Source organism: Mya arenaria, chromosome 10 (genome assembly GCF_026914265.1).
Source record: "Mya arenaria isolate MELC-2E11 chromosome 10, ASM2691426v1".
Taxonomy (NCBI): domain Eukaryota; kingdom Metazoa; phylum Mollusca; class Bivalvia; order Myida; family Myidae; genus Mya; species Mya arenaria.
The window spans coordinates 13,787,607-13,810,243 of record NC_069131.1 but is presented as its reverse complement, the minus strand read 5'-3'; the positions used below and the strand labels follow the sequence as shown (position 1 = coordinate 13,810,243).

The 22,637-nt window shown below is 33.0% G+C and overlaps 1 protein-coding gene across 1 annotated transcript; it reads left to right on the top strand.

The window, feature by feature from the left end:
- Nucleotides 1-11,079: 11,079 nt before the first annotated feature.
- LOC128206425 (uncharacterized) lies at nucleotides 11,080-18,567 on the top strand. The gene is made up of 5 exons (XM_052908845.1): nucleotides 11,080-11,147; nucleotides 12,364-12,694; nucleotides 13,818-13,916; nucleotides 14,993-15,091; nucleotides 17,430-18,567. Exons 2-5 carry the CDS (start codon nucleotides 12,379-12,381, stop codon nucleotides 17,840-17,842), a joined length of 927 nt encoding a protein of 308 aa, XP_052764805.1. The 5' UTR covers nucleotides 11,080-11,147; nucleotides 12,364-12,378; the 3' UTR covers nucleotides 17,843-18,567.
- Nucleotides 18,568-22,637: the final 4,070 nt, after the last annotated feature.

Here is a 22,637-nt window from a genome sequence, read left to right as displayed (position 1 = left end):
AATGAAGAGGTCCTTTAATCTGATTTTAAATTGTTCGATGAAAAGCAGCACATTGACCACAGAAACTGTGAATGTCCACACATCACTAAATCCAGTCAATTGTAACATCTCCTTAACATTGCTCACCCAATTATTTTTGCCTTGATCACATCCAAGTAAAACGTGTTAAACAAAGTTTACAGTATATGGTTACAGGTGTAACAATTCATAGGTTTAAACCAATATTTTGCAATTCTGACTTTCCTGATAACACATAAAGGGAAACGTCTCGTTTCACTAGGTTAAAACTAGGTTATCTGCGGTCATTTTCACATTAAGTGTATTTTTTACGAATTTACGATGCAGTCTCTCTAGGCTATCGGCTGTAGAAAACCCACAATTCTGAACAATAATTAAGGATCGAGGAAACATAAGAATCAAATAAATCAAATGTGATATTAATTGGTAAATATAAGTCGATTGTCATATTCCGAAGTGACATCATTGATATCAATGCCCTACTCACAACATTATCGATACATTTACGAAAGGACCCCCAGAGCTCATAACAAACCCTAAGTAATTGTAATTGTCCACTACTTCTATGTTTTCCCCGTTATACGTAAATATATCAGTTCGTCGTAACTGACCAGACTTGCGGAAACCATTACTTTGGTTTTGTTGATATTAACTTTAGGCTTCCATTGTTCACAATATCGGTGTAAGATGTCAATGTGACTTTGTAATCCTTCGGCCGTTTCGCTTAATAAAACACAGTCGTCGGCAAACATTATCAAGAATATTGACAGCTGGTCTAGCGTTAATCCTGAGTTCATATTCTTGTGTAACATTGTCTCAATGTTATTCACGAATAGGTTAAACAATATCGGCGGAGTTATCTCCCCTTGAAATAAGTAGATGCCATTCTCAAAAAAGTCTGATAGCCTGTTTGTATGTTTAACACATGACTTAACATCATTATACATTGATCTAATATTTTTTAGTATATCTTCATCTATCCCTTCTTTAATTAGTTTAAACCATAGCCCACTTCTGTAGATCCGGTCAAAACACTTGGAATAGTCGACGATTGCAGCGTAGACCCTTTTCTTTTCATATATATACATTTGGACGAGGTTATGCAATACGAAGATCGCATCAGTAGTGCTATGGTTAGCTTTAAACCCAAATTGTGCGTCCGTTAGCTTCTCATATTTCAATGCCCAGTCTTTGAGCCTGCTATTTAAAACATTTGTAAACAGCTTCCCGAAACATCTAGTGTCACGCGCCTAAAGTTATTCACATCATCTGAGGGTGGCTTCTTAAGTACTGGCACAATAATTCCCTTTGACCAAACATTTGGAAATGTTCCAGAGGCAAGTATCCTATTAAACAATATCTGCCGCGGTCGGGTTAAGTACTCGGCACGTTCGATAAAGTATTCGTTTAAAACGTCGATTTATTCCGTTTTAAATGTTTGATGCCGTTTCTAATGTCACGTTCTGTAAATTGTGAGTCTAGTTCACTATACATAGTCTCATATGTGTATCATTCTTATCACAATTAAAGACATATATGACATTTTTTTATAAAAATTTGGCCTCTCGGCACGCTTGGTCGAACTACTTGGACTTTTTAAAATTACAATTTCGTGGACGATTTGATTTATAAACACGGCTATTTTTACGCCTCTTACTAAATATGTAAAATCATGGGCACTATTTTTAATACTTTCGGCACGTTATTAAAGTCATTCAGCTTGCAAAATAACCCACGGCGATAATCATTTTTAAATGCGTCATCCCAATGAACTCTTATTTGCTCGGATGGAGGCTCTACAAAACATACAGCACTATTTGTTTTGATAACAAATGACAGCGTGCAATGCTCAGACCACTCACTAAACTCTTCGACCTTAAATGTGTCAATACAATGAAACTCTTCATCTTTCAATAGCAGATACTCTATTTCGCTAGAGCCCACGCGACTCATGAACGTGAATGTTTAATTCTAAGGTGTTTATTGTATATTATAAATTGGTGAAAAAACAACAACAAAAACTTCCTATTATCCTTACATTCTTAAATTTAACCCGTTTCATTTTACAAAATGCATACACAAATACAAGCGGTAAATGCCGGGAAGATATTGCAATGCTGACAATTAATTTCCTTTCTAGAACGATGTCATTTGGTTAAAATTCCGTGTGGTTATCATATTAGCTATCAATAAGCATAACGTGCGTTAAAAGTTTGTTTGAGTGTAAGATTGCAATAATAAATATCATCTTGTGAACACACTTCATTTTATATGTGGATGTTTGAAGAATAACAACAACTGAATCCTCTTATAACTGTTTAATATTATAATAATCAGAAAGAAATATAATAATCCTTAAATATAAAGAAAGTTTATAAAAGGTAATAGTTACACATTTGATATTAAAATATCACTATTAATTTGAGCTAAAGTATAATGTTCAAATAACGATAAGGGTGGCAATGTAGAGGTAGATTACTATTGATCAACATATGTACTAGTTCTAACTTTGGTGAAATAAAGAGAATTATGTCATATAACAGTACTTTGTAAAGATAATTTGTCTTTAAACATTTTATAATTACTTATGTGAAAAACTACAGAAACAAGCTCATCAGCCAAAAGTTCAAACATAGCCCCATTTAATGACACAGGGTAAACACCGAAGACATAGAACACATAAACAAAAAAAATCACAAACAAACAACATGGAACAACAGCACAAAACTCAACCAACAATACTGCAGACGGAGGAATACAATTCTAATGCAAGAACTTTTCAAAGATACGATGCAGTCGTTGCTTGAAACTTTGAGCATCACACACAGTCTGCCTTAGAAAATTAAAGGTTAAAAACTATTTTATCATAGAGTTTCATAAAAAAGTATCATTGTACTAAAACTTGGTACAAAAAAACTGAACGCTTAGTCATGTAAGGGTGCTATATTCAACCCTATATTTTGTTTCAAGAATTCATCTTTAAAAATTAGAAGGCAAGTACTGTTAAAAATATATGATGTCTCCTTTAAATATGATGAAAACTTTGCATATGATCAATACAGTGACATTATTCGTGAAACGTAGAATTGAATGGAATTGTTTTCATCGTATCATACGACAAGCATTTTGCTCACGTTTACTCATAATAAAATCAAATTGATGTCTTGCCCTCTTAAACATTTTCCAAAATAACAAACATCACGCCAATAGCGATAATGCTACGCCGCCGACAAGTACTAAGAAGCAGGCGATAATAATACAAAATTTATAACTGACAATCCAATAAAGATGCATGAAGCATGGTCAAACATAGCAAGAAAAGCAAATATAACATTAAATTAGTTTAGTACTATTATTTGTATTCAGTGCATGATTCAGGAAGAAATGTTTTAAAATTATTTACTTCTTAAAAGGATCGAAATTCTGTACAATAGAATAACAGTCTCTACTTTATAACTCAAAATACAGGGAAAGAAAAGATGTAGTAATTTCCTTTACGAAATTCAACAAGAAACGACGTTTATTTAGATCCATTGTCAAAACTCAATGGATTTCGATGTTTTTCTTCCTTTCTCCATTAAGAATCACCCGTTTTATTCATGTTTGATAAATAATTATTATTGATATAATTTCCTTAATGTTTCTCTGAATGAATTAATGTCCGTATTAAATGAAATGCAAAACTGTTCTTACAAACAATATAGAAGTAAGAAATGACCATAGTCATTTTAAGCGCAAAGGTTTTTACTTTGATTTGCGTCATTAAAACATTACTTTTGTTTTACCTATTCCGAAATACCTTTTGTGACCTTAAGTTGTCGTTTTTCACTTATATGTCCAAACGGGCTTAAAGGCAAATGTATATGCTTCGGATTTAAATCTTTACGCACAAGAAGGAGAAAAATATCAAACCAAAAAAACCCTCAATATATCGTCAACATTATACACTGATACTCATAATGATAGTTCTTGTTTTGAGAATAACGAAATATACACGTATATAATGTAGGGTTACATTAAAGCTGCACTCTCACAATTATACCATTTTTACATTTTTTTTATTTCTTGTCTTGGAAAGTGCATTTTTTGCGTAAATATCTGCAAACCAATGATATAAGATTGCTGACAAAAAATCAGATCGTAGATTTTCATATTTCCGTTCGAAAATTTATGTTTAATGGCTTAAACCGTTACTAACGGTTTAAGAAAAATGCATAGAACATCATGTTTTAAACTTCTTTATATAAAAATCTGCGATCTATTTTATGTAAGCAGTTTTATATAATTGGTTTCCATGGATGTTCCAAGACAATCGATAGAAATATTGTCAAAAATTCAATCTGTGAGAGTGCAGCTTTAAGACATTTGGAGTCATTTTTTCGCAACTTGTAAAAAATGCAATAACAGATGAAAGTGAATTTAATAAGGTGTGAAAAACCGATTTTGACCGCTTACGCATGACATCTAATACTTTATGAGCATTTGAGATGATAATTGTGAAAAGTTAATGGCAAGAATTTAATCATATAATATAATATTATGTTTGTTAAGAAAATGTGTTGTTTTTTGTTAAAAAGTGTTTTTATTGGTTTATCTTTAACATTTTCACATTTAATATACATCAACTCTTAAACATATAAGGGATTTCTACAAAGCATTACAGAATCGGTGCCGAAGTAAATTAACGACTTGAAACTTAAAAAGTGCATTGTAAGATATTTCATAACAAACACATATAGTAACTTGGGCCGTTCTAGACATCAGTTAACTCGAAGTTTTAGCTCGGTCCCCCGCGTCCTTGAAGGATCTCAGTTTTACTGCACAAATGATTATGTGATGTTATGTGTCGATTTTATACAGTTGCTGGGTCACATATCATTTAAGTTATTATTTATGAAATAAGGTATTATTACCGATGATTACCTCAATTAACATTAAGAGGTTTAAATTGAAAAGCACTTCTCATTATTGACACAGCGAAACTTCAAACAGGAAGCAAAACACATCGAACATAATTTAAAACGTTGAAATTGCGCAGTTATCTCAGTTGTTCTTCGTATAATATTTCACAAGTCGATGTTAAATCATTGACATATGGAATAAATTCATAAATATGTAAACTAATATATAGATAAAACAAATACATCGCTGTACATGTACTATCACTGTAATATAAATCTATACTTGTACATATACTAGGCATATTATTTCATTTTTGTAATGCAATCTATAACTACTCTATGTATACATTTCAAAAGAAGTATTGCTTTATGTAGTGACTAATTCAATTAACTCTTTTTCTTACACAGTCAAGTTTGATTTATTAAGTTGCTCATATTTGAAATTAATTGAAAATAAATGTAACATACGCTGTAGTACAGTTATGCATCTTGGCGTTATGATGTGGCATCAACATTTTTATTCTTAGTTAGTATTATCAGTATAACAAGTTCACAAGTTTATTCCATAATACATTAGACAATATGTCCATGAGTATACACATTATAAAACGTACATTGTTATACAAATAAGTCATAGGTCATAAGACATAATGTTTTAACAGCGAAAAGAGGATATGTTTTCTACTCATAATACGTATGAAGAGTATTTCGTAATTCGAACGCTTTATACACATACATCGCCAAATTTATATCAACAACTTTTTTAGAGGTCACCAACTCAATTAACTTAAACATATTCCGTCTTTTAAAGTAACATGGTTTGATATACATTTCTCGTAGTTCAGCATACAATTGACATTCAAGTAAAAAGTGATATTCGTATTCAAGAGTGTTACAAAATAGGCATGTTCTTTCATTGTAAGGTGTTACGGTTGGTTTATGCCATCGACCTGTTTCGATGCCCAACATATGACTTGACATTCTTAAACTAGACAATGCATATCTATTTTTTGTTATATTTACATTACACAGATAGGGTTGTAATTCAAATAACGATACATGTACGTAATTTCGAGCTCTACTAGACTCTCTGAGCTGAGACTGCCTAATTTGTATATAGTTATCAGTAGCTCTTTACATACGAAACATACTTAGAAACAAATTTATGTCACCAACTCATTGACTTAGCCATACACCATTAAAACCTAATGCTTGTAACAAATGTCTTACATCGAAAGCCCAGGACTTGCAATGTGGATTGTCCTCTAAGTGCATACAATGTTTATCATACATGAGTTTAACATATTTTACAGTATTCATTGTTACAATATTTAACCAATATCTTATGACATTAACCGAACTTTTACATAATAATTAGGTTCTTCAAAGTTCACCATAAACAAAATTATTTTGGGTCTGTAATCTAACTTCTTACAATTCTCTACAAAATCGTAAGTGTATTCGTTCAATTTGAGGACTGTTACTAAAACCCCATATTTCCGATCCGTAACTCAAGACTGGATAAATAAGTTTATCGAAAAGATCCAATCTATGCTTAATTGAAATGCAAGGATAATTAGATATACAAATTTTAAGCCTAAAAACCGCCTCCAAATTTTCTGACAAAGCATCAAACGTTTTAGAAAAGGAAGCTCTAGGTGTGAAAACTAATCCAAGGTAAGTAAATCTATCCACTTTGTCTAATTCTCTAACCTTGTGCATAAATTTTACATTTTACCTTAATCTTCCTCCTTTTCTAAACACCATAACCTTCGTCTTTTCTGGATTCACACTTAATTTCCATCTTTCACAATAATTTTCTAATAATAACAACTCTTCTTGTAATCCTGACTCTGTATCAGATAACAAAACTATATCATCAGCATAGAGTAATATAAATTTTTTAAACACATCAAAATCAATACCTTGATAGTTATTAGTACATAAATACTCTTCTATGTCATTAAGATACATTCAGAATAAAAACGATAATCGAGATTTTCCTTGGCGTACCCCTAATAAACATGAAAAATCAATACTTAATTCATTGTCATATTTCACTTTTGACCTAATATTCATATACGAAGAACTTATAATATCTAACATCTTTCCCCTCACACCAAATTGTATCAATTTATACCAGAGTATATCTCTAACAACATAATCAAAAGCTTTGGAAAAGTCACCAAATGCTGCATAAAATTTCTTATTGCTATCAAGTAAACATGCAATTATACTATGTAATACAAATATATTATCAATAGTGCCCATCTTTTGCCTAAAACCAGCCTGGGCCTCACTATACACATGATAATCTTCTGCCCATTCACTAAGTCTAGTATTCAATATGTTTGTAAACAATTTTCCCACAGAGCTTAACTAAGTTATACCCCTATAATTACTTGGTTCATTTACAGCCCCTTTCTTATGTAGTGGTACAATAAATCTTTCTGACCATTTGTCTGGTAAATAACCACAATCAAATAACTTATTAAACATTGCACATACAACATTACACAGTACCTCATTATGACGTCCAAATTTGTAGAACTCATTTATAAAGTAGTCTGGCCCACTGGCTTTACCTTTATTAAGTTTTTACAAGCTTTTCTAACTTCATCAACCGTAAAAGGGATATTTAATTCTTGGAACATGATATTTAACTCACCATCTAAATACCTTTCATTAAAATGCAACACATCTTCATCCGACTGAAAAAATACAGATTCAGTGTCATTTATGGACTGAAAGTACTCGTCCAATACAACTTACAACTTAGCATTACAAAATTTCATTGTTTACAATTCATGTGATTGTGATTTATCAAACAAAAAAATCTTTGATCTGATGGTGTTTTTTTAAAGTTACTTCTAGCCTGCACCATATTTATTCTATTTTCACCATTAGAACGTTGTCTAAAATTATTCAAGCATTTATAATACCTGTTTTCAAGTCTTTGCAGTCTTCATAAAAATAGTCTGCATTTTTTTTACACCGTTTAATTAATATTCTTATTTTTACTATTACCAATTCTTTTTTTTACAAAGGACAACATATATTGTCCATAATATCTGTTAATGACTGAAGGTTAACATCTTAATCGTTATTGTCTTTAGAAAATTTTATTTCTTCATATTACTTAAAATTTATCAACATTACACTCTTCACATAAAGCCTGCAAAAACACATATTTCTTGTCAGTATCCCATTTATATCTAAAGGGTACACTGTTAATAGCATGATTATCATTATTAAGGATCTGATCATCTTGCACAATAGCTTTTATGCTAAAACTGCCCTCACAATGATCTGATATGATATTTGGTTCTTTAACTTCAAATGCTGATATATATTCAAACAAGTCTGTTTTTCATAAAACATAATCCACTACACTACACTACACTACACCCTTTGTGCATTTATACACTTATAATTACTATTTTTATCATCTAAACCACACATTCCATTCACAATTCTCAAACCAGTTGTTTTACAAAATTCTAACATATTTTTCTCTTGTTCATTAACAAGCTTTTATTTTTACTATTTATTTTGCTCGCACTATTAGAACGTTCTTTGACAGACAACCTGGGCATTCATGCTGAAAGTTATGTTAATTTTTCAATATGCATTCATTTCAATATGCTTCATGATACATTTATATTTAAACGATCGGGGATGAAACACACTTCACATAAATTTACATCCATAACATGCATATGAGCAAAGTAATGCCCACGTGAGGAAAATAGCCTGAATTTGAAAACTCAGTGGCATTTGTAGGATTTCACATTTGGTTTTAGAAATCGTCCCGGGGGAAAAAGTTTCTCTATTATTAGTATACTAGTATACTATCAAGCAAATGTGTCTTTTATATTTTTTTCTCAGATTTTAACATAACACAAACATTTAATTCTAGTGTGTGTGTGTGTGTGTGTGTGTGTGTGTGTGTGTGTGTGGGAGGGAGGTATACCCCAAGTCCGCTAGTGAAACTATTCGCATTTGTTGTGACAATATTTATTGACAAAACTAAACACCTTATTTTATTAAAAAAACATCGTTTTGTTGTTAGTCACATAAAAATACCATTCCTTCCTTGCCCGATCTTTTTCGACATAGGTCAGTCCTAGGCAGAACGTGTTGTCCAATATGGAGCTTAGCACGAGGTAACTGTATCTTAAAACATCTTGTTCTGCCCTTTGCTTTCTTTCCTGTTTTGCATGATCGGCTACATTGTTTGCAGACAATTGTTTACTTTATGACAGGTGCGCTCGTGTTACCTCCTGTCGGAGAGCTACAAATTATTTACCCCTACGCAAATATTAAACTTACGAAACATTAGTAATATGCACTTACGCAGTGCGTATTTACGGAAGTTGAAAATTTACATGGAAACTTACAAAACCTTACGAACTGTCAGTAAATATTTTCAAGGTTATGAATTTAAATTTACATTTATTATTTTTGCACGAAGTTAACAATTTAACTTTATGTTTCAGACCAAATCGCTATTCCACTTGTGTACTGCCACGCCCGCTCTTCACAGACCAGTAGCCTGTCTATACGTGAAATGATAGTGTACAAGACGGTGGGGACCGACCAGGGAAACGGCTACAGCTCCACCACAGCTCTAATACGGGGACTCTACTCGTTCTTCATGCACACATGTACGCCTTCAACTAAATATGGTATTCTCCAGATAATGAAGGAAGGATAAGTGCTCATTGCAGGTATAAACTATGACACGGATATTCAAACCTGTTGTTGTAGACAAGTCGAAAATGGAAAAAAGGATTTCTTCAATGTTCATTGAATGTTTCATGTTTATGAAAAATTAAATAATGACAACACGATTATTTAAAAATCAATGTGTATATCAAATAATATTTGAGCATTGGTTATCGGAATTAAACTGTCCTCGTATAAGTGAATGCATTATTTTCTTTCATTTTAAGACAATTATTCATGATTACCAGAACGTGTTCGTTGTGTATTTCTTGTTCAATGTCTTGTGGGCCCTAGCCTTGTGTCTTTATACAGCGTTTATACGTAATACAGTAATGACTTCAGGACTTGACCCTGTAAAAGTGAATATTTAGAAACAATGAAGAAGCTGTCCGATTGAATGCCAATATTCATTACTAAACATTTATCAACTGAAAGAAAACATCGAGAAAACACTTCATAGTTCTGAACATATTTCGAAAAGAAAAACGGATAGTTTGATTTTAGTGTAGTCTGTCTGCGTTGTTTTGTGTGGTTGTGTGTCTCTAAAATATCTAGTCTGTTTTTAGTAAAGTCGTGTCTGGTATATCGTTTTGTTATAATGAAAACCGTCTTAATTTTCTATTGGTCAATGTATGCTTCTTTATTTCCGTTGCCAAATTTTTACGGAAAAATAACTGGCAGACAGACAAAAAACAATAAAAAATAGTCCGCTGAAATTAAAAAAATAGTGTCGGTACAATAACTAGAATAGAACAAACATGTTTCTTGTTTCTTTTAAGTGTCTGTACGGTATGATGGCTCTACATATGGTATTCACCCAAATAGTTTACTACCTGAATTGTCCTTGTTTTTTTCCATCTTACAAAGAACCTCATCTTTATGTGATTTTGATGTTTAGATGTTTAATGCACTAATATATTCGCTTCCTTGTCAGACATTTGTTTTAATTCTAACGCACTTATATGAAAGTACATGACTTTGTAATTTTCAATTCTTTGTAACATGTGTCTTCAATTGTGTAAAAAGAAAGAAGGAAGCAGGACAGATAATATTTGTTTCTTATCACCTGACACTAAACTGAAATAATTACAACTTGTTTATTATCTACAAAGTCATCAACAGGTAGTTATGTTGTCCAGAAAATTAACAACTCTTTTCAATCGATATCAAAAGCCTCCTACAGAGGTTCAAGAAGGTGAAGATCAGCTGATGAAATCACATTCTTAAGGAAGAATTTTTTTATTCTGTTTGCGTTAAATCGTTTTAATTTGGCTAAAATAGAACCTTTGTATTCTTCACATTTTCATATTGTTTTTGTTTCCTTCTTTTCTATAATAAGAGGCATTTCTTTTTGTATTCAAAACATATCCTTATATGGAAATATAAGAATTCGAAACGGGTCTGTGCAAAACAAATATAAATGCAGAACTAACGCAGCATCAGTGGACAAAACAGTGCCATACCTTGTACGGATAACACTTGTATAGCTACTTGTTTCAGGTAACGATGCATTAAAATCTTTTTTAAAATCCGTGTCGCTGTTTTGTAAAACTACTGTTATTAGTTGTTTTCATATATTTATAACAATTGATTAATACTTTTTATCAATAACCCGATTTTATACATCTAAGTAAGACGAATAATCTGGAACATTACATTAAATCATGTCCATTGGTTACGCATGATGTTTTCTTTAATCTGATGCGTATTGTTCGTGCGTTCATACAGTATGAACAATTGTGTGCGATATTGCATATTTCTGAAATGTGTTAGCGGTTCTTGGAAACTTCACAAACACTGATGAAAACATAACACCAAGAAGCGTTATATTACGACACCCAATCTTGTAATTGTCTGACGGTCTTCTGCAAGCTGTGAAAGACAAACCGTGGGCCCCGATTGTTTTCCCACTTGACCCCATATTATTTTGCTATTCATTGAAAGAGTTCTATTAGTAGACAAAAAACATGTAAACACACACTGACACAATAATTGTTTGCCCTAAAAATTGTTCAGTTTCAGTTGAAATTAAAAATGCACCTTCAAAAACTTTATCAATAATGTGTATATAGTCATATATTATACAAATTAGTAATCGAAACCAATAAAAATTTAAATAATACAGGAACTGCTTGGGGTCACCATTCATCAACATTAAACATTATCGGTAATTGAACTATAAAACAACACTCTTGAGTTCAAATCGGATACGTTTAAAAGAATATGATTAAATAAAAAGTATTTTATACTTGCAAGACACATCTTCCCCGCTTAAGATAAAAATCATCGATAACAACTAGGCGACTTTATACAACGTTTGATCAGGGCAATATCAAAGTCAAACTATTTTCTTAAACAGCTACGCCGAGAAAAACACGCTTCTTATTTATAGTGTATTAGCTCCTCTAATATGAGGAGGTAAAATTCATTGAGTGTTCTTAATTTTAAGTACTAAGTGCTGGTATATATGTTGTAAAGTGAAAAGAAAGCCTCTTAAGATCTTTCTGATAGATGGTTAAAAGGAAAATTCTCATCGTTTGTAAGCATGTATATGCATCTTCCATGTTGTCTTTGTTATTGAATGATAAAAAATAAATCGGTTTATGTATTATGTCAAGAAAAATACTGCTCTAATATAACCTCTAGTTGTATATCTGGCGCGTAGCTTTGCTACATCGTAAATAAAATTCATACATCTATATTATAACTTTTACAGTGAACACATCAAAAAATGACTGGATTTCTTCAGCTGTTGTTATTTGTCAGCACGACCCTTGCCTCAGAGTCATCGTGTCCAGTATGCTCCAAATACGACTACGAGGAAAATTTGCTTGAGAGAATGATTCGCATGGAGTTCGATTTTAGAAAAGTGTTAACGGAAAACAAAGTTGTAAGCGAAACTGTTGAGCACGACCTAACAAAGATCAAGAAAGAAAACAAACGCTTGTACGGCGAAGTTGATGCCTTAAAGGCCGAACATGAGCAAGCAGAGCGTAGACTGGTTTTGCTCATGGAAGATGTTGTGAGAAACCAAAACATCACACTCGGTAAGGTTTCAGCTAATTCTAACAATACATTAGAACGAATAAGTGCCGCCTTCGACAATATGACAGGTAAAAACTGTCAAATCTAGCTCTTACTTATCAAAAAAGCTGTTCCTTTGTACCTATAATTTTAACCAGATAAACAGCATTTCAATATAAAATACAATAGAAGACACACAGACAACACGTAGTCAAAGAGATTAATGAGATGAACATATATAATTAATTATGTATGTGTAAAATATGATTTAGATTAGACGGTATTGAGAAGAAAGCTAAACGTGTATGCTCTGTCTCTCCCTTAAGCTGCTTACGAAAATGTGTAGGTTGAGAAAGCGAAGACTTGAATAACTTATTTACAGTGCGAACTGTATGCACTTTGACAAGCAGGAACGTATTACGACAGATAGAGATGGGTAGATTTTGATATAAGTCTGTTCAAATACGTATAATTGGATTTATACAAAAGTATTTTGATGAAGTAATGTGAACTATCGAATCACCGGAATAAAGAATAATGTACAAAACAACACAAAATATCTTCACTGATTCTGATATTTTTGAATGTCAAAATAATTTAATCCACATGAAATAGTGAACACACTATATGTCAAACGATACTTTCAAAGTAAGGACGACAAAAGTTGAAATATTTTCCTCAAATAATAGTTTAATTAAATCAAAGAATATTAAAACATTCAAGCACTGATGAAATTCTTCTTAAGACGCGTTTTTTTAGGAATTTAATTAGCCAAAGTCCCCAGATCAGAGAAGTGTGGCCTAGTATGCAAAATAAAAATGTTAAAGATCATACTAGAATCTACAGGAACGTTCGATCAAATTCTCTAAGTATCTTCTTTATTCAAAACATCTGTACATTGAAAAGATAGCAAAAAACTAGAATCTTGACAAATTCTCCTCAACATAAGTTAAGGAGCGCAGATTGTTATGACAGCAAGAAAAGAACAAAAGCAGCGCCCGCGAGCAAAATGTTCAGGATCCATATGGGCAGAGTACAAATCATTTCAAAATGTCAATTAAAACTGCAGAAAATCGTTCGGAAAGGATTTATTTGGCATAGTTGATAGTTGTGTATGTGTTAAAGCATATATATATTATCTTACAGAGCAAGCAGAGCGTAGACTGGTTTCGCTCATGGAAGATGTTTCGACCAATTCCAACAATACCTTGGAACGAATAACTGCCGCCTTCGACAATATAACAGGTAAGAACTGTCACATCTAGATCTAACTTATCAAAGAAGCTGTTCCTCTGTACTAATAAGTAGCAATTTTAACCAGATATTAGTCTTAACCGTACTTATTTCAATATAAAATACAATAGAAGACAAACAGACATCACGTAATCAGAGAGATAAATGCTATGAACTTATATTAATAAGTATGTATGTGTATTAGATGATTTAGAATAGACGGTACCGAGAAGAAAGCTTAACGTTTATGCAACGTCTCTCCCTTAAGGTGCTTACAAATTTGTGCAAGTTGTGTAAACGAAGACTTGAATATACTTATTTACAGTGCGAACTGTATGTACTTTGACAAGCAGGAACGTAGTACGATGGATAGAGATGGTTAGATATTAAAAAATGTTTGTTCAAATACGTATAATTGGATCCATACAAAAGTATTTTAAAGAGTTAATGTGAACTAACAAATCCCCGGAATAAAGAATAATGTACAAAAGTTCACACAATACCTTCACTGATTCTGATATTTTTGAATGTCAAATAATTTAATCCACATGAAATAGTGAACACACTATATGTCAAACGATGCTTTCAATGTAAGGACGACAAAAGTTGAAATATTTTCCACAAATAATAGTTTAATTAAATCAAAAAATATTTAAACATTTGAGCACTGATGAAATTCTTCTTAAGACTCGTGTTTTTAGAAATTTAATTAGCCAAAGTCCCTAGATCAGAGAAGTGTGGCCTAGTATGCAAAATAAAGATGTTAAAGATCATACTAGAATCTACAGGAACGTTCGCTCAAATTCTCTAAGTATCTTCTTTATTCAAAACATCTGTACATTGAAAAGATAGCAAAAAACTAGAATCTTGACAAATTCTCCTCAACATAAGTTAAGGAGCGCAAATTGTTATGACAATAAGAAAAGAACAAAAGCAGCGCCCGCGAGCAAAATGTTCAGGATCCATATGGGCAGAGTACAAATCATTTCAAAATGTCAATTAAAACTGCAGAAATTCGTTCGGAAAGGATTTATTTGGCATAGTTGATAGTTGTGTATGTGTTAAAGCATATATATATTATCTTACAGAGCAAGCAGAGCGTAGACTGGTTTCGCTCATGGAAGATGTTTCGACCAATTCCAACAATACCTTGGAACTAATAAGTGCCGCCTTCGACAATATAACAGGTAAGAACTGTCACATCTAGATCTAACTTATCAAAGAAGCTGTTCCTCTGTACTAATAAGTAGCAATTTTAACCAGATATTAGTCTTAACAGTACTTATTTCAATATAAAATACAATAGAAGACATACAGACATCACGTAATCAGAGAGATAAATGCTATGAACTTATATTAATAAGTATGTATGTGTATTAGATGATTTAGAATAGACGGTACCGAGAAGAAAGCTTAACGTTTATGCAACGTCTCTCCCTTAAGGTGCTTACAAATTTGTGCAAGTTGTGTAAACGAAGACTTGAATACACTTATTTACAGTGCGAACTGTATGCACTTTGACAAGTAGGAACGTAGTACGATGGATAGAGATGGTTAGATATTAAAAAATGTTTGTTCAAATACGTATAATTGGATCCATACAAAAGTATTTTAAAGAGTTAATGTGAACTAACAAATCCCTGGAATAAAGAATAATGTACAAAAGTTCACACAATACCTTCACTGATTCTGATATTTTTGAATGTCAAATAATTTAATCCACATGAAATAGTGAACACACTATATGTCAAACGATGCTTTCAAAGTAAGGACGACAAAAGTTGAAATATTTTCCACAAATAATAGTTTAATTAAATCAAAAAAATATTTAAACATTTAAGCACTGATGAAATTCTTCTTAAGACTCGTGTTTTTAGAAATTTAATTAGCCAAAGTCCCAGATCAGAGAAGTGTGGCCTTGTATACAAACTGAAAATGTTAAAGATCATACTAAAATCTACATGAACGTTCGATCAAATTCTCTAAGTATCTTGTTTATTCAAAACATTTGTACATTGAAAAGATAGCAAAAAACTAGAATCTTGACAAATTCTCCTCAACATAAGTTAAGGAGCGCAAATTGTTATGACTACAAGATAGTAACAAAAGAAGCGCCCGCGAGCAAAATGTTCAGGTACCATATGGGCACCTTCATGGTATTCATGTATTTGCTTTGAAACCGACCGTTGGTTATTTTTTTTTCGCGGTAGGGCGCAGGCAAACTCGTCCTTATTTCACTGGATATAACAGTCAAAGGGCGCTTGTCTTTATTCATTTCATTTAATTTATGGGTGAATGAAACCCTTAACTGTCCTATTGGAAAGGGAGGTGACTGGTCTGTCAAACACAATTATGTTTCGGGAGTTTCGTGTCCTTGAGTATGACACCTTTGGTGGAACGTCTAGTAGCTATGACTAACAGGAGGGTATTGGGTGGTTGCTATTGATAACGTGAATAATGCTGGCTTTATTTACCACTATGGGATATGGAACAATATATGAACGGGTTAATAGATTTCGCCCGAGTGAACACCAAACGTAAATATTTTTATAGTTGATTCAACACTCGTGAAATATAACTTTTGGTACTCACGCATTGAAAAATATCGCGATCACACATTGTAACATACAATAATGTTGAATGCAAAAAAAATACAGTAGTGTTGGAAATGTCATTAATGTATGTTCTAGCCCTGTATGTACCGAAGTTTTATTTGGACGTTAAAGCGGGCTAAAAGTTCAAAACGGTAAACAACTTGTCAAATTATTTCACTGATAAAACTCTCTCAACCACAAGAAAGCCTTATATCAAATTGTAGCATTCTCCTTTGTCCTTAGCCATTATTATTAAATTGTTTTATATAACTTTCCTTTAAATAAAAATAATCGACAAAACTGTTGAACCGCAAATTCCACCAATCCCAATTGTCTCGGGAAATGTGATCACACTATTCACAATTGTGAAAAGATCATTTAAAACAATATTATACTGTCTATTTGGCTTTTGTATCACCAGTAATTCAAAATTGTTTTATGTTTATACGTATGCTTCTATATTATATATATTTTTCTATGAACGTGATCAGGATTCGATATAATTAAATAAATGTACGATTCCATTGCGTAATGTTCTAGCGAATAGTCGTATTGGCAAGTAACAGACAGACAGTGAGGCTCGCAGACCTACCGACGGAGAAATGTATATCGGAACAGTATTTCACTAGTGACCCAAACTTCCAAATCTTTGAAATACAGAAGCTAACAAAACTTTTGCTAAAAAAACATGCGAACCCCCACGTTTGTCTGTACATACCTTTCGCAATAAGTAATCACATAACCAAAGCGTTACTGACATAAGTTCTCCAGCATTCGTTATCAATACTTATGTGAAAAACTAAACCCAGGTCTTAACCATTTGGTCAAATCTATATATCTAGCATTTACTTATATTTCTTCAATGAATAAAAGTTTATATTGTAAAATTATTATCTTTACACGGAATAAACATTTAAACATTATGTTTCAGACCAAATTGCTACTCGTTCGGTGTACTTCCACGCCCACTCTCCACAGACTAGCACTCTGTCCACAGGTGAGGTGATAGTGTACGAGAGAGTTAAGACCAACCAGGGCAACGGCTACAACGCCACAACAGGCACGTTCACCGCTCCAGCACAGGGACTCTACTTGTTCATCATGCAAAAATGTTCGCCTCCTAATAAATATAGTTATCTCCAGATAATGAAGGAAGGTTCAGGCCTGCTAACAAGTGCACATTATGACGAAGACAATCATTCCTGTTCTAGTAGTCAGGCGTTTGTTCAGCTGGATTTCGGAGAAACGGTCTGGATACAATGCTCCAGAGGGGGCCCAAACGCACAACTGTACGAGGATTCTAATCATTGGAACAGTTTTGGTGGTGCTCTCTTTCACATCTAACGTGCTTAGGTAATTGACCCTAGACAACCAAAAGACAGAACAGATACAAACAAAAAGGAAGTAAATTTCGTAGTGATTAATTATTTATTTTAAAAGATAAAAATATTAACACTATTTGAATGATTTTTTGCTACAACTTGTATCATTATATGAATATTGTTAGATATCGTCTGTGTAATTCGCCAACATGCTACGCAAGTATATGTTCTATTAAAACTGAGAACACATATATTAACATAAAATATTTGTTTGTGTTATAACTACGGACGCTGTATACTCGTGATGTATTATTCGCCGACTCAAATTTCCCTTTGTTTCTTGCATGGTCAGTGACGCATGAACCGTTTTCCTCCACTCCGTTGTTTTATAACCAGTGTCAGGAGTATGGTGAATTTGTGAATACATTTCAATTATATTTATACTTATCAAGCAGCGTTAAATATATAAGAGATGACGTCAGAAGTGCGTGTATCGTTTTTATTAAATCCGTTGTTGCAATACCTTTTTAAGGGTAAAACTACTTAATAAGCACAGTAATAAATCAGTGTTGAATATGAAAGTCGTAAAGTACCTTTAGGTTTTAAACTTCAAAATGTGTATCTTTACGTATTAACAGAAATGAATAACAATTTCTCCAGATATTAGCTAAATAATTCATAACATCGCTACGAATTGTCAAGGCAAATAGATATTTGGTATTGATATGCATAGTTATAAACAGTGTTGAATATGAAAGTCGTATCGTCTTTTACTTTTTTTTTAACTTGAAATTGTATATCTTTATGCATTAACAAAAATAATTAAAACATGCTATACATTTTCAAGGCCATGCATGCATCATTACTGTTTTTTTCTCAATATCACAATTCCTTGGTAACAAAACAAAAGGTCACTGGATCAAATGTAAAGGTAATATTTAGAAATCATAGCTGGTATGGCAAACGTTAACTGATTTCTGATCTCCAAACTTCTCTTCATTAAAACGGCAATCAATGATGGTCGTCGTGCATTTTGTGACATTTTAACTACGTTAATTACTGAAGCATTTACCTCGTGCTGTATTCCATAAATAATAAAGCCTAAGCGTTCACTGTATCAGCGGTTGAAGTCAGCGAACATATTCGTCAATTCTGTGGGTTTTTATACTAATAGATATAGAGAAATATTCCAACTTCTTTTAGTATAACTAAACCTTCTGCTACAACAGCTTATACAAGTTGTACTTATTTAGTACTGAAGCTTTAAGATTTGCTTTTGATGCTGTTACATTATAGATATGCTTTATAATGGTGTTGACAATGACAAAAAATAATAATGCTGGTCTTAAGTGATGTTGTTGATGCTTAAAATGCTGCTGCTAAAGTAGCTGCTACTGCTTTGATGATGTTTCTACTGCTGCTGTTGCTGCTGCTGATATTGATGTTATTACTATTGTTGGTGGTGCTGCTGTTGTTGTTATTGCTGATGTTGATGGTGATTATGATGATGATTATATGAGTATGATGATTATAATGATAAAAATGATGATGATGATGATGATGAGGAGGAGGAGGAGGAGGAGGAGGAGGAGCAGGAGGAGGAGGAGCAGGAGGAGGAAGAGAAGAAAAAAGCCAAACGTTACTCTTACTGCTACATAATTTGAATATGGCCACTATTCCGCCTGGTCGCTAAGTTCAGAGAGCCTGATCGTTAGGCCACAATATCGCCGAAATCGGCAAAGAATGGTTAATTATCATAACACGCTCGGTAAGAAGACGTCAAAAAAGATGTATTTTGCTCTTTGTTTCATGCAAATGTTTATGTAACTGGTACTGTATATGATCTCCAATATCAGGCCGTTAATATCACGCCTCTAGGACACCAGACCGCTAACTTCAAACCTCTAAGCAGCAAGGCCGTCGTCTTCATGCCAATAAGCTGTCAACTTTACTCCGCCAGGCCGTTAGGCAGCTAGGCCACCAAATAATATGTAATTTCACACTACGTTTTATTATGTTTTTATTAACATGATTAAAAAACTATTTTGTTGTTCATCACTATATAAGTGTTTAATATAAGTAGATACTGACCGATCATTCCATCTCAGTGAAACGGTTAAATGAACACAGATGTATGATCCAGACGACAAAGTTTATTGATTCACCATTTTTATTATGATTATCTACCAGTAGGCGAGTAGTTATCGAACAGTAGGGGTTCTAGAACACGATTTACTCCTCATTTTGGAAGTTAAATATCAGACGCCTTGTTATTATATCATCAATCAGATAGATAAAATTGTACTGTAAAACACTTTCCAATAGGAATTATATATCAAAGGTTGATTACCGTTTACAAAAGCACATGTTGTTTCCGCTCTAAATTTCAAGGGTAGTTCGCATGCACAGAAAATTAGGATTTAATTTATAATCAAAAGGACGACAACTCTCGTCTTTAAAAACAATTTAAATGAAATGTTATGTTATGGTATGTTATGGTATATAGTAAACTTTGTATTTTTCTGCTAAAAAAATCTTTATGACAAATTGATTCTGCAAAACTTCTTTTTTTCTGGTGAAGATATTTATCTTACACACATACTGTTGTTGTACATGTTGATTACAAGAAGCGTCCGAGAAATGTTTACTGTCGAACTGAAATTTGACCTCTATTGTATAGAGAAATACGCACTTACCCATACTGCGAAAATTGTATTGAAGGTGAATTCCTTTTTTCCCTTGATATGTCCTTTTAGATCTAATGTTTTAAGGAATGTTTATATGCAAACTACTATCGAGAATACCCTACTGTAGATATTTTTTATACTTGTTTAGCTTTGTCGATATACTATGTATTTGATGAAAGGAAATATTTTATGAAAGTTTAAGTTCGGCATCATTGCATGTCATTGTCACTATCTATCACGTTTGTATCATATTTGTATGCTTTTGTGTTTGTGTTTGGGCCGGCGGCCTTTTGTACAATAAACGTTGCAATTTGTATGAATCATTTGACACAAAAGATTTAAAAAAAATAAAACTCAGATCTTAGCATAACCCTAACTGAACAGGCAAATTTACAGCTGTTATAATGAACCATCTTTAATACCCACCTTCGGAAGTGCGGCCTCTTTCACAATTAATGTAAAACATATACACTGTGTGTTGGCTAAAGTATAGTATTGTGCATTTTGTTTGGCATAGTACACGGTGCATGGTATATGTTGCGTGGTGAATAGTGTATGGTGCATTTTACATGGTGGTTGTATGGTACATGGTATATGTTGTGTGACGCATGCGTATGGGAGTTTGATGTATTAGTGCATGCCACATTTCGTTTGGCGCACGTTGCATTTTCATGGTATGGTGCATGTGTGCATGTGATTGGGTGTTTGATTTAAGGTGTATGGTGAATTGTGTTTAGTGTATGGTAAATTGGTGTGGTGTATTGGTGCAAGGTTTAAGAGTGCACTGGCCAAGTGTACATGGTACATGGTATAAGGTGCATTGACATGGTCCATAGTGCCTGCGTGCACGGGTCATGGTGTATGGGTGCATTGTGGATGTATGTCTTTTGCATGGTGCATGGGTTCATGGTGGGTATGACATGGTGCATGTGGGCATGGTTAATGGGTACAACGTGTATGTGATATGGTTAATGACGCTTGGGTGTATGGTGTTTTGTGCCTGTTGCATTCGATGTCAAGTTACTATTTCATGCATATTTGTCTTTTACCATATCGTCATAAGATGAAGTAAATGAGAAGAATGGCGTTCTCGAGTCCTTTATACTTTTTATATTTATTTTTTATCAGCTACATTTATTTGACACATATATACGTCTTTACTTCTTCTTTTGTCACACCTGAGTTCATACCATAACATGTTCCTTTTAAATACAATTTTTTCTATATTGTTTTCTTTACTTGTTTTATTCATCCTTTTCTCTTACTGGCTTCATATTATGTCCATTTTCTGTTACTATTACTATGATAACCTTTCTGCACTTGAATTTGTACCATTCTCATTTTTGCTATGTGATATTTTGCTTTTAGTGTATGTTTTTATAACTTTGCAACTGCTGATGAAATCATAGAAGTTTTCGATACCATTGTGTAATGGCCTAGTAATTAGTTATCGACCGACAGATCGCAGACGAACCGACGGACGAAAGGACAATGGAACAGTATTTCACTAATGACCCATTTTTCCTAGTAACTTTTGTGAAACATATGTTGGTGTATGCAACGCCGAAGTTTGACTGTGCATTCCTTTCACAATTAGAAATCACAATAAACAAAGTGTTTTTGAATTGTGTTTTCACAAATTCGTTTTATCTAACCGATATATTCACCATCTGATAAAAACTATATCTCTAGCATGTTCTTATACTTTTTAATGAATACAAGTTTACAGTTAATATTTTTAAACAATAAAACGTTATGTTTCAGACCAAAATGTTACTCCACTGGTTTATTCTCACGCCCACTTTCCGCAGACCTGAAGCCTGTCTACACGTGAGGTGATATAAGACAGTAGTGACCAACCAGGGAAACGGCTACAGCTCCACCACTGGCAAATTCACCGCTCCAATTTGGGGACTCTACTCGTTTTTCATGCACATATGTACGCCTTTAACTAAATATGGTATTATCTAGATAGTAAGGAAGGATCAGTCCTCATTGCAACTATAGAATATGACACAGACATGCATTCCTGTTCTAATAGACAGATAGAAAATGGAAAAAAGTATTTCTTTAATGTTTTTTGAATGTACGGTGTTTTTCAATAATAAGATAGTGACAATATAGTTCTTT

What these genes read in the sequence shown, in the direction of transcription:
- LOC128206425 (XM_052908845.1), top strand. Translation starts at nt 12,379, where the DNA reads ATGACTGGATTTCTTCAGCTGTTGTTATTTGTCAGCACGACCCTTGCC. An exon ending in AAACCAAAACATCACACTCG is followed by an intron (nt 12,695 to 13,817) that starts GTAAGGTTTCAG and finishes ATTATCTTACAG; the next exon opens with AGCAAGCAGAGCGTAGACTG. An exon ending in CGCCTTCGACAATATAACAG is followed by an intron (nt 15,092 to 17,429) that starts GTAAGAACTGTC and finishes ATTATGTTTCAG; the next exon opens with ACCAAATTGCTACTCGTTCG.